The following is a 14,129-nucleotide window of genomic DNA, read 5'->3' on the forward strand; positions in this document are numbered from 1 at the left end:
GCTGGATGGGTCGGCCAGGAGAGTCCAGTGACTTCCAGTGCGGGCTGGTCAGTGGGTGTCACCTGAGTAATGCATCCATCGCGGACGTTTCAGCCTGTCCAAAGTTGCTCCAATCCACTGTTGGTGATGTATTGTGAAGTGCATACGCGATGTGACAACCTCAGCTAAACCAACCCCAGATAGACCTCATGCATTGACGGAGAGGAACCGTCGATCATTGGGGCGGTGGTTGTAAAAAATCTGATGAAAGCAACAGAAGGGATCTCTCGTGAGTTACAAAGTGGTGCCAGTATTTCAGCTAGCATGATGACTCCGCATAGGCAGTTAAGAAGAATGGGGTACAATGGTCGAGCTACCCCTCAGAAGCCACACATTTCTACAGGGTGTCTCAAATAGGGAACCAATGGTCGAAACGTATATTTATTGTCTTATAAACCTAACAACGACGTGGCCCCAAGTGACGACCACCAGTCTCAGTGCATGCATTTCAATGAAGTTCTGCAGCACTCTCTCAAAGATCCCTGGTGTCTCTTGTACCAGGACGCAGGCAGTTTGAACCCTAGGAAGCAGGTCTTCATTCGCTTCTACGGGGTTTTTATATACCAACGTCTCGATGTCACCCCAGAGGAAAAAACCCACAGGTGTGAGATCCGGCAATCGAGCTGGCCTTGGGACATGACCTCCAGTTCCGACTGTGATGAACCTTTTGAATTTCTTACTTTTTTGTTTTCGTTTTCTTTAAAGGCAAAGAGAAACGGTGAAGCGTTAGCCTAGCGCAGAGACTGTGCCTACCGTCATATATTTTTGCTTTTCAAATGTTAAAAAACATAAGATGTTTTTCCTGTCCCTCAGTAGCAGGAAGGACTTGCTCTCTGCCAGAGAACGGAGGTAACCATTTTGTGTGATGTGAATAAGTGCAGAGTATGTATCTTATACGTGCATTGAACAAAAGAATATAGTGTCATTTTATTAACTGAAAGGTTCTATGAGTTATTATTTCAAGCAGTAATGTAATAAGAAGAACTGAAGCCCATCTGTGTACTTCAGAAAAGTTACGAAGATCCGATTAACGCAACATGGACATGGTCAAGATTTTGTAGGTGATTATGGCGAACATAATATTATTAATTGGTGAGCATGAATATACCACAAGAGAAAGACTATTTCATTTATGTGAAACTAATATAAAAGGATTCTTTACCCGTTTACAGTCATAGCCCAGCTTATTGTGCTTGTCCGAGTGCTGAAAAAATAATCTTATTAATTCAATATATCTAAAAAGCCACACATTTTATTTTTAATTATATATATATATATATATATATATATATATATATATATATATATATATATATATATATTGTAAAGTGGCGACCGTGACAGGAGTAAATACTGTATACTGTACGAAATAAGTCTCTTTATTTAGGGAGACAGTGCACAACCCAGCAGTGAAGGTATGCATTGTTCAGGTGCTCGTGCATATTAACATCTAAGTGGGACAGCGCACCATCGTCTTGAAACCACATCCTTTTGCGATCAACAAAAGAATCCTTGCAAGAGTGCAGTCATCACTTTCAACAGTTACCGTGAGCTGTGTTCTTGTCATGTGGTGTACATTGTGTATGTCTTAACACAGTAAATATGCATTTCCAACTATTGGTTCCCTATTAAAATGTAAACAGTACTGGACCTCACTATCGCCTGTGTAATTAGAGCCAAAAGGTTTGAGGCACCCTGTGGAGTCATTGCTGGGCGACACTTGAGATTGTGTAAAGAGCAACGCGATTGGGCAATGCGTGACTGGAAACGAATGGTTTGGAGTGATGAATGACACTATAGTTTGTGGCAATCCGATGGAATGCCTGCGGAACGTTGTCTGCCACGATGTGTAGAGCCAACAGTGAAATATGGAGGAGGGAGTGTTATGGTATGGGGCTGTTTTCCACGATTATGGTATGGTCCTCTTATTGCGCATAAGAAAACACTAAATATGGAAGGATATGAGCAGCAACCACTGTGTATGGCACACAGTAGAGGAAAAAGTTCGGAGATGATATTTTTTTGGATCAGCATGACAATGCACCCTGTCACAGGGCAGCACCTGTGAGGCATGGGTTTGAAGAGTCCCAAAGGTGGACTTGTCGGCCCGGAGCGTCCACCTGAAGCCAATGAAACACATGTGGGATGAGTTGGAAGTCTGACATCACCCCAGTCTACAGTGCGCAACATCACTACCCTCTCTGTTTTCGACTCTTGAGGAAGAATGGGCTGCCATTCCCCCACAGATATTCAGGTACCTCATTGGGAGTCCCCCCAGCAGCATTCAAGCTGTCATAAAGGCAAAGAATGGATACACCCTATATTAATGTCCCATAATATGTGTCTGCGAACTTTTGATCAGACAGTGTACTTATACAATGGGATGAGCATGAGGTGTTGGCTGTTAATCCTATAATCACATGTCATCACGTTGTTTCTGTTTCATATAGGCATTATCTTACGTTTATATACATTTAAAGAGAGCTGCCATTCATTATGTAAAGTGGACGTTTTTTACTAATATTTCTGTAGTTCCTAACCATTGTCCATTTTTGTAAACACCTGCAGCATCAGTAAAGAGCAGGAAGTAACAGTGATACCAGGAGACACTCCGCTACTCTCTGTATGATGCCATTAGTAGTTAAGTCATGGATCAAGTGAAACTTTTAAGACCCACCTGCTCACCGACCCTCCTGGCGGGGTTGAGTTGAGATTGGGGTTGGGGTTGGGTGTTTGGGTTGGGGCAGGGTGTTGGGGTTGGGGCTGGGCCTGGGGTTGGGGTCGGAATTGGGTTTGGGGTTGCAGTTGGGACTGGGGTCGAGTGCTGGCGCCACTGACCTGGTCGTCGACGAGCTCCCCCCAGCTGGCGACCTCGCCGCCCAGCACGCCCTGTGCCATGGAGCCAGGCAGCCGGTTGCTGTAGACGGTCTTCCAGTCGTGGTAGCGCGTGCTGCCCCAGAAGCCGTGGTCCAGGTACCAGGCGTCCTTGGTGGCCACCACGAGCCGGTAGCCCAGCGCCAGCAGCTGCTGTGGCAGCGGGTCGCCGCCCTCCACCCACGTCTCGATCACGTACCTGCCGGCACACCCAGCACACCGGTGTAACAGCGCCTGCCGCCCTTCTACCAGCAGTTTCTAGCAGAAAGCTGCAGCAGCCAAGTGTCAGCAAGCGACTCGTTTTCGAGAACGCTCGTGGAACAGATAACACATCTAAACAAGGTGAAACAGAACTGCAACAATAAAAGTTTGGGGATTGAACCTTTGTTGCTGCGAAAATTCCTTCACAACAGCGGAAAAGTGGCCAATATACAATCACCAAAACATAAAAGGATGTAGTTTCTCGTAGGCGCGGACGCAAAAGTACTGTGCTGTGGCTGCTGTCGCTGTAGGGAAAGCTTCTTCCGAAGGCGGCTCAGAATCTTGACCATATACGAGCCTAAATATTTAACTCGGAAACGTAATGAAATAAAATATAATGATTAAGAACTCGTCCTGCTATCAAGTAGGACTGTTGATTTTTTAAAAAATATCAGGAATCCGATGTATCATAATTAAAAAATACCATTTCCGGCCCATGATATATCGAAAAAAGTATCGAGATACAGACGAAAAAATATTGACGTAACGACCTAAAAAAAAGAAAAAAAAACACAGCTGCAAAGTGTAAACATACTGAAGGTTTTAGAGCTGTATATTTCAGTATTGATTTATTATTAGATATTCTCTACACCAACAAGCTAGCTGCCTGCTTACCCCCCTTAGAGCGAGAATTGAAAGGAAAACGATGCACGTTCACTCTTGGCAATAATCATTTTGCTAACAATGGTAACTGCATGTCAGTTGCACAACCAAAGGTGTGCGATTGATCCGTCGTTCAGTTTCGTCGCGTAGCGGACTTGTCTGGAACACTTCCTGCAGAATTTCCTGTTTTTTTTTTTTTCATTTCTGTAAACGCCAGCGACCCAGCAGTTGTAGTGTCAAAATTTCCTTAGTGAAGTTAAAGGTGGCAGTTTCTGTTGGCAGCGCCGACTACGGCAGCATATCCGCTCACACGTCTCCTCTTATTGCAAAAACCGATCTTTCATTTATATTAGGGTCAATTTTTCAACAACTGTTTTTGCTGAGCACTGATTTGAAGAAACAGCACATTAGTTGCGTCAAAAATTGTTTTTAACGCAACTGATGTGCTATTTCGCCACATCGGAAATCTTGTTGTTCCATTCGCACCACCAGCTCCCCGTGCAGTCAGACTTTTTCTTTGTACCACCTATGCTAGCGTCACACAGTCAAAGAGAAAGACGGGAAGTGATGGGTGCTTAAAATGTAATAAGACTCCTTCTCACAATGAAAGTAAAATTATGTTCTACTACTATTTCAAAAGAAAAATTTTATATATTTACCGAAAACTGCGAAATAAATATATCTGCACTCGGTATTGCAGTTTTGATATCGTGTAAAAGTGGTCTCCGAATTTAGTAAACAAAACCCCCAAAAGAATGCAAATTGCAGAACTCTCATGTAAGCCTTTAGGGGAAAAATGGTCAAAGAGGTTTTAATACCGCTCAATGGTACCTGCGAAGGCAAGTAAGCTCACTCATGGCTTTGAGAGTGCTGTTATCTCAAGAGTTTCAAAACGTAAAATTAAGCTGTCAAATTTAAAATTCCCATTGTATTTATAGCCTGCACCAGTTATAAATGGCTTGCTTTATTGTGTTTGGTCGTACCTCGGAAATTAATAGCGGACGCCCCAGTTTACTTATTTTACCAAACGTAATATATAAATATGTAAAATTAGCCGGCCAGAGTGGCCGAGCGGTTCTAGGCGCTACAGTCTGGAAGCGCGCGAGCGCTACGGTCGCAGGTTCGAATCCTGCCTCGGGCATGGATGTGTGTGATGTCCTTAGGATAGTTAGGTTTAAGTAGTTCTAAGTTCTAGGGGACTGATGACCTCAGAAGTTAAGTCCCATAGTGCTCAGAGCCATTTGAACCACGTGAACGTAAAATTAGCTAACGAAATAACTGCATACGCATACGTGCCGAAACACATCCCTTAAAGACACGTAATGATACAATCAGCGGAAATCAAAATAAAAACAGGTAGGCGATATTAACAAACAGTAATACTAGAGAAATAATATGGCGAACAATGACAACATGAAATCTTTAATCCACCAAGAAACACGTACATGAAATTAAATTAAAATAATTAAAATCGCTTTGTAACTCTTTACTGAGAGAGAGCTTTGTGAGAATCCTTATCTGCGCTCAGCAGGAGATGTGAGATTTCGTCAACAGCCACACGGTGGCGGCAGCGAAATCATAGCAAATCAGTCAGTGGTAAACTGCAGGTATCATGTCCAGTTGTCTCGTTTATGGTCCACTTGACAGTAATATTGTTCCTTGGTCGCCTTCCGATGGGTACAACGTTGTCAGAGGCGGCCAGTACTACGCTGCGCAACACAAGTAAAATATCACTTCTTTGAAACTCCATACTTTTTTTCCATTGTGACACAGAAGTTTGAAATTTGGCTCATTGGTACCTCCAACTTTCTGCTGTAATGGCGCAAAGGCGTGGCGACGCTGCAGACAGCAGGATGTCAACGCATACGGAAAAAGAACCTGCAAGAGCTCAGAAGTTCATGTGAGCAGCAAGGTGAGTCAGTGACGTCACATTGGCTCAAAATTGCACCACAATTATGCCCAAAGCCACTGTGGACGTGTCACACGAAGGGAAGGCCACTATACTCCCTATTACCTACATTTTACCCCTTCGTTCGATGCCTCTGCGATGGAGGTCAGAACCGTGACTCCTAACGTTGAAATCACGTGGGTTTCCTAGAAGAGCCAAGGAAAACATTTCGAACACATCACCGTTCAGAGTAGACACAAAAAGGTCTGAGCAGGTGGCGTGAAAGGCGTCAATGAAACCACCCACTCCCTAGGGCGTTCATTTTCACACATTTAGAGCTCAGGAACATTAGTTTACGGTGTAGTGTGCAACAGAACAACGTTCTTGACAAAGTTTGGCAGTGATGACACCCCTAACGATTCAACTCTTTTCTAAGGACATCGCAGGTTTGAAAAGCCACTGAACATGGTCCCACCCCTTCGGAGTGTAGAGTGAGCGAAAGTGTTGCTCAGGTATACTGTCTGGAACCACTAGTGACCATTCAAAACCTTTAGACGAAATCCGAACGTGATCCGAAGCAAAAAAGTACGTTTACACCTTTTCATACCCCCTTCGCACGACCTCCTGTGTCGTGTGTACAGTGGGATTTGACATTGAAACGCACTTAATTAAAACGCCAAAGGGCCTATCTAATCCCCTAGTTCAGCAACACCATAGGTACCACTGGCACACTTTTCTTTGGCACTTTAAAATGTCTCTGAACAGAGTATCCATCTAGCGATCTCTACCCGCCGTCCAGATAGGCAGACCTTTCGACACCCCTCTGATTTCGTACGCAACCGTCAGGCGCTACTGTGGAATAGGTTGCTTCTCTCTCCTTTGTGCAGGGATAAGTGAATGAGTATCTCTGCAGAGGGACAGTTTGAAAGTGCCCAACACAAGTTCTCGAGTGATACCAAGGATGCCACTGAAGGGGTGGGTCTTAAGGGGACCCTTTGTCATGTCATTTAGGTGTGTTTCAACGTCGCATCCCTCCATGCATAGGTCGCGGGAGGGGGCGCAGAAGAAGCTGTAAAAATATAAATCCATAAAACTGCAACCAGTCACTGGTTAAAATAGTTATTTGTTATTCCATGAACCGGTTTTCGAACCTTTTCAAGTTCATTTCAGTTGGCTATCTGGAAGTTACATATATATTTCTAGCGTAATACTGGGTGACAAGAGCCGGCCCGTGTGGCCTAGCGGTTCTAGGCGCTTCAGTCTGGAACCTCGCGACCGCTACGGTCGCAGGTTCGAATCTTGCCTCGGGCATGAATGTGTGTGATGTCCTTAGGTTAGTTAGGTTTAAGTAGTTCTAAGTTCTAGGGGACTGATGACCTCAGATGTTAAGTCCCATAGTGCTCAGAGTCATTTGAACCATTTGGTGACAAGAAGATGGAACATGCTTTAATGTATCGATATGAGTATCGTTTACCAGTCGATACGGATGCAAAATTTTTAGTTTTGTTCTCACTGCGACAGTATGGGCGGCTTTCATTGTCTGCTTTCATTTTGATTGCCACTTGGTACATCACTTCACACACCTTTACACAATCTGTATGTATTTACACTGTGATAGAGAAACTTTGGCAGCATCCAACATGTGCTATCTTTGTAACAAGTAACAGTTGTATAGCACATGCTGGATGCCGGCAAAGTTTCGCTATCACAGTGTAAATACATACAGATAGTGTAAAGGTGTGTGAAGTGATGTACCAGCTGCTCATCAAAATGGAAGCAGACAGATGGACACTAACAGAAAAAAGACGCCCGTACTGTCGCACTGAGTACAAAACTAAAAGTTTTGCATCTGTATCAACTGATAAACGATACTCATGGCGATGCATTAAGGCATTTTCCATCTTCTTGTCACAAAGCTAGCACCCTGTATTATGCTAGAAATAGATATGTAACTTCCAGATAGCCATCTGAAATGAACTTGAGAAGGTATTTACATTTTTACGTATTTACATTTTTATAGCTTCTTCTTCACCCCCTCCCGTGACCTATGCGCTGAGGGATGCGACGTTGATATACACGTAAATGAAATGGCGAAGGATCCCCTTAACACCCCCCCCCCCCCATTCAGTGGCATCCTTGGTATCACTCGAGAACTTATGTTGGGGTATTTCAAACTGTCCCTGTGCAGAGATACTCATTCGCTTACCCCTACCAGCAGCAGGGAAAGGCAACCCATACCACAGTAGCGCCTGATAGTTGCATACGAGATCAGAGAGGTGTCGAAATGGTTGCCTATGCGGCCGGCGGGTTGAGATCGCTAGATGGATACTCTGTTTAGAGACATTTTAAAGTGTCCACGAAAGGTGTGCCAGTGGTAGCGATGGTATTGGTGAACTGGGGGATTAGAGAGACCCTTTGCCCTTTTATTTACGTGTGACTCAAAGTCAAATCCCACTGTACACAGGCCGTAGGAGGCCTCGAGAAAGGGGGGATGAAAAGGTATAAACGTACTTATTCTCCTTCGGATTACGTCTATATTTCGTCGAAAGGTTTTAAATGGTCCCTAGTGGTTCCATACTGCACACCTAAGTAATACTTGCTGTCTCGTTACACTCCGAAGTAGTGAGATGATGTTCAATGGGTTTTCAGACCTGCAATGTCCTTAGAAAAGGGTTGAATGGTTGAATCGTAGGGGTGTCAGCCGTGTCACAATTTGTCAAGAAAGTTTTTCTGTTGTACACTCCACTGTAAGCTTATGTTTTCGAGCGCGAAATGTGTGAAAACGATCGCCCCCTAGGGAATGCGTGGTTTCATTGACGGCTCACACTCCACCTATTGTGGCCTTTTTCTGTCAATACTGTGCGACAGTGTGTTCGAAATGTTTCCGTCGGCCACCAATACGAAACCCGCGTGATTTCAACGCTAGGCATGAAAACACACTTGACCTCTTAGCACCAAATAATCCTGAGTTAATAACGAGCATCAAAACCGATTCAGGGATTAGTGAACACAGGGATGTCGTAGCGAGATTGAACATTGCAATCCCCAAATCATCGAAAAATAAACCTATTCAAAAAAGCAGATAAAAATTCACTTGACGCCTTCCTGAGAGACAATCTCCACTCATGCCAAATTAATAATATAAGTGTAGACCAGATGTGGCTTGAATTCAAAGAAATAGTATCGGCAGCAATTGAGAGATTTATACCAAATAAATTAACAAACGACGGAGCTGATCCTCCTTGGTGCACAAAAACGGGTTAGAACAGTGTTGCAGAAACAAAGAAACAAACATGGCAAATTTAAACAGACGCAAAATACCCAAGATTTGCAATCTTTTACAGATGCTCGAAATTTAGCTCGGACTTCAGTGTGAGATGCTTATAACAACGAAACTTTTTCTCAGAAACCTGGCAGAAAATCCAAAGAGATTCCTGGTCGTATGTGAAGTACGTTAGCGGCAAGAAACAAGCGATGCCTTCTCTGGGCGATAGCAATGGAGATACTATCGAAGACAGTGCTGCCAAAGCAGAGTTACTAAACAGCGTTCCGAAATGCCTTCACAAAAGAAGACGAAGTAAATATTCCAGAATTCGAATCGAGAACAGCTGCCATCATGAATAACGTAGAAGTAAATATCCTCGGAGTAGTGAAGCAACTTACATCACTTAATAAAAGCAAGTCTTCTGGTCCAGACAGTATACCAATTAGGTTCCTTTCGGAGTACACTGATGCATTAGCTCCATACTTAACAATCATATACAACCGTTCGCTCGACGAATGATCCGTACCTAAAGACTGGATAGTTGCACAGGTCACAGCAATATTCAAGGAAGGTAGTAGGAGTAATCCACTAAATTACTGGCCGATATCATTAACGTCGATATGCAGCAGCATTTTGGAACATATATTGTGTTCGAACATTATGAATTACCTCGGAAAAAAACAGTCTATTGACACACAGTCAAATGGTTCAAATGGCTCGGAGCACTATGGGACTTAACATCAGTGGTCATCAGTCCCCTAGAACTTAGAACTACTTAAACCTAACTAACCTAAGGACACCACACACATCCATGCCCGAGGCAGGATTCGAACCTGCGACCGTAGCAGTCACGCGGTTCCGGACTGAGCGCCCTAGAATCGCACGGCTACCGTGGCCGGCGACACACAGTCAACATGGGTTTAGAAAACATTGTTCCTATGAAACACAACTAGCTCTTTATTCACATGAAGTGTTGAGTGCTACTGACAAGGGACTTTAGATCGATTCCGCATTTCTGGATTTCCGGAAGGCTTTTGACACTGTACCACATAAGCGGGTCGTAGTGAAAATGCGTGCGTATGGAATATCGTCTCAGTTATGTGACTGGATTTGTGATTTCCTGTCACAGAGGTCACAGTTCGTAGTAACTGACGGAAAGTCATCGAGTAAAACAGAATTGATTTCAGGCGTTCCCCAAGGTAGTGTTATAGGCCCTTTGCTGTTCCTTATCTATATAAACGATTTGGGAGACAATCTGAGCAGCCGTCTTCGGTTGTTTGCAGATGTCGCTGTCGTTTATCGACTAATTAAGTCATTAGAAGATTAAAACAAAGTACAAAACGATTTCGAAAAGATATCTGAATGGTGCGAAAAGTGGCAGTTGACCCTAAATAACGAAAAGTGTGAGGTCATCCACATGAGTGCTAAAAGGAACTCGTTAAAGTTCGGTTACACGATAAATCAGTCTAATCTCAAAGCCGTAAATTCACCTAAATACCTAGGTATTACAATTACGAACAACTTAAATTGGAGGGAACACACAGAAAATGTTGTGGGGAAGGCTAACCAAAGACTGCGTTTTATTGGCAGAACACTTAGAAAATGTAACAGACCTGCTAAAGAGACTGCCTACACCACGCTTGTTCGTCCTCTTTTAGAATAGTGCTGCGCGGTGTGGGATCCTTACAAGATAGGACTGACAGAGCAGGCCTACGCCGAAATGGTTCAAAGAAGGGCAGCACGTTTTGCATTATCGCGAAATATGTGAGAGAGTGTCACAGAAATGATACAGGATTTGGGCTGGACATCATTGAAAGAAAGGCGTTTTTTGTTGCGACGGAATCTTCTCACGAAATTCCAATAACCAACTTTTTCCTACGAATGCGAAAATATTTTGTTGACACCGACCTACACAGGGAGGAGCGATCACCACGATAAAATAAGGGAAATCAGAGCTCGTACGGAAAGATATAGGTGTTCATTCTTTCCGCGGGCTATACGAGATTGGAATAATAGAGAGTTGTGAAGGTGGTTCGATGAACCCTCTCCCAGGCACTTAAATGTGATTTGCAGAGTATCCATGTAGATGTAGATGTAGATTTTGACCTCCATCGCAGAGGCGTTATACGAAGGCGTGAAATCTCGATAAGAGAGGATGTGACGATTTCCCAGCGTGAGACGCGCCACAGTGGCGTTCGGTAGATTTGTAGTGAAATTTGTGCCAGTGTTACATCATTACCCTACCTCTCACCTTACATGAACGACTGTGCTCTGGCGTTATATTTACATGTGTCAACACCTTGCTGTTTGACGCGCGGCCGAGCCAGAGAGTGATGTTGGAGGGCGCCACACTTTTGCCCACTACTGAGGAACGTTGGAGGCACCTCTGAGCGAAAGTTCAAACTTTTGTGTCTCAATGGGAGGCAATTACGGAGTTTCAAAGAAGCGGTCTTTTAGTTGTGTTGTGCAGTGTGTACAGAGCAATTCAGCTGCTCCTACCAATGGGTTTTTACGAGGTACATTCAAGTTCTAAGGCCTCCGATTTTTTTTCTCCGGACTGGAAAGAGATAAAACATGCGCATTGTTTTAAAATGAGGCCGCGTTCATTGTCAATACGTCCCAGAGATGGCAGCACCGTACGGCAGATGGAATTTTACCGTCAGCGGCGAGAATGAGAACTGTTTTAAATACTTAAAATGGCGACGTTTTCCTTACTTGAACAGCGTGCAATCATTTGTTTTCTGCATTTGCGTGGTGTGAAACCAATTGAAATTCATCGACAGTTGGAGGAGACATGTGGTGATGGAGTTATGGATGTGTCGAAAGTGCGTTCGTGGGTGCGACAGTTTAATGAGGGCAGAACATCGTGTGACAACAAACCGAAACAACCTCGGGCTCGCACAAGCCGGTCTGACGACATGATCGAGGAAGTGGAGAGAATTGTTTTGGGGGATCGCCGAATGACTGTTGAACAGATCGCCTCCAGAGTTGGCATTTCTGTGGGTTCTGTGTACACAATCCTGCATGACGACCTGAAAATGCGAAAAGTGTCATCCAGGTGGGGGCCACGAATGCTGACGGACGACCACATGGCTGCCCGTGTGGCATGTTGCCGAGCAATGTTGACGCGCAACGACAGCGTGATTAGGACTTTCTTTTCGTCGGTTGTGACAATGGATGAGACGTGGATGCCATTTTTCAATCCAGAAACAAAGCGCCAGTCAGCTCAATGGAAGCACACAGATTCACTGACACCAAAAAAATTTCGGGTAACCGCCAGTGCTGAAAAAATGATGGTGTCCATGTTCTGGGACAGCGAGTGCGTATCCTTACCCATTGCGTTCCAAAGGGCACTACGGTAACAGGTGCATCCTACGAAAATGTTTTGGAGAACAAATTCCTTCCTGCACTGCAACAAAAACGTCCGGGAAGGGCTGCGCGTGTGCTGTTTCACCAAGACAACGCACCCGCACATCGAGCTAACGTTACGCAACAGTTTCTTCGTGATAACAACTTTGAAGTGATTCCTCATGCTCCCTACTCACCTGACCTGGCTCCTAGTGACTTTTGGCTTTTTCCAACAATGAAGGACACTCTCCGTGGCCGCACATTCACCAGCCGTGCTGCTATTGCCTCAGCGATTTTCCAGTGGTCAAAACAGACTCCTAAAGAAGCCTTAGCCGCAGCCATGGAATCATGGCGTCAGCGTTGTGAAAAATGTGTACGTCTGCAGGGCGATTACGTTGAGAAGTAACGCCAGTTTCATCGATTTCGGGTGAGTAGTTAATTAGAAAAAAAATCGGAGGCCTTAGAACTTGAATGCACCTCGTAAGTAGCCTCCAACACTTTCAGAAACAACGAGATTTTCGTATTCTTTGGCTCGCTACGCACGAACTATTAATCCTACGGAAAAATGAACAGGAGCTTGTTGTAGGAAATTTAATGTAGTTAAATTTTGTCTTGGGTATGTTTTTGTTGGAGGCCATGGTTTTTGAGTTGTGACGCACAGAAGTGACCTTCAAACTCATCTCCATTCCCATTCCCATCCCTCACCCGTCGGGATTTCTAGTGCATTGTCCGTGGCACTCCCTCCTATCACTGTACAAAAAATTGCGAACTACTGAACTACTCCCGATATTCGACATTTTTGGTCTGTAATGATTGGGATATTACGCCACCGGCATAGTCAGCTGTTTCGTTAACGTTATCAATTTGAACGTATCCGTGAGGGTAATGAAAGAAAAACGACTTTTATAAACGTTACAATAAAACTAACTATGCTGACACTTTTGTCCAAACTCAAACCTCACAAACACAATAGTTTCGTAGTCAGATGGCCTGACGAATACAACGACTTTATTTGATGCTGCTAAAATTCATAAAATTTTGAGGTAAAATGAACACAAGCACCAATTTCATAATCTGCAAGTGCTCGACGAAGCCGGTGGTATAATAAGGCCAAGACCAAAGAAGGTCAAATGCGATAAATGATTATTCGCTTGTAAATTATTGTAGCGCATTGGGAGGGAGTGCTATGAACAACATAGTAGAAATCGTGACCGGTTGAGGCTTAGTGTGAGGGTGGTGGTGCATTTGAAGATCACTTTTGTACGTTTCTCTTGAATAACCCGAAAACGACATTAAATTTCCTACAAAAAAGTATTGTTCATTTTATGTATAGGAGTCATAGTTCGAGCGTGGCGAACGAGAGAATATAAAAATCTGGCGCATGTTATTTGACGGCGCTGCAGTTTGCATAAAACACTTCAGCAGTGTCAGATGAATCAGCCTATATCGACCGAAGTTTAATGTATACGACGATAAGATTTCAGACGCACGATGCACTTATTAATGTCAAGAACACAGTTTTGAAAAATTCGAAATTCGCTTCGACTAGCAGATCGTGAATTTACTTTGTCCATTTTATCACACCCGTTACATCCGTGAATTCACAGTCCGGTGAACAGCTTTAAAATATACAAAACTGCGTAACTGTTTTTATAGCAACTTTTAATGCTGTAAAATGCATGAAACCTGATTAAGTCATAAATGTAAGATCTTAGAACACGTTAGTTATTACAACTCACGCCACAGCAATCAGTTCAAAGCAACAGACGCCAATCAGTGATCACACCCATGTGTGTTGTCCGTTCAGTTTGGAGCGAGGCTCAAAACAGTTTAACACTTTATTTTCACAGT

At 43.8% G+C, this 14,129-nt stretch overlaps 1 protein-coding gene across 1 annotated transcript in view; it reads right to left on the reverse strand.

Moving 5' to 3' along the window:
* Positions 1 to 14,129, reverse strand: part of LOC126175127 (chitooligosaccharidolytic beta-N-acetylglucosaminidase-like) — a 336,523-nt gene that overhangs the window by 11,096 nt on the left and 311,298 nt on the right. Inside the window, exon 8 of the mRNA XM_049921680.1 lies at positions 2,878 to 3,112. Coding sequence (XP_049777637.1) covers positions 2,878 to 3,112 — 235 coding nt within the window. The remainder of the gene's footprint in view (positions 1 to 2,877; positions 3,113 to 14,129) is intronic.

This window comes from Schistocerca cancellata, chromosome 3 (genome assembly GCF_023864275.1).
Source record: "Schistocerca cancellata isolate TAMUIC-IGC-003103 chromosome 3, iqSchCanc2.1, whole genome shotgun sequence".
Lineage (NCBI taxonomy): Eukaryota > Metazoa > Arthropoda > Insecta > Orthoptera > Acrididae > Schistocerca > Schistocerca cancellata.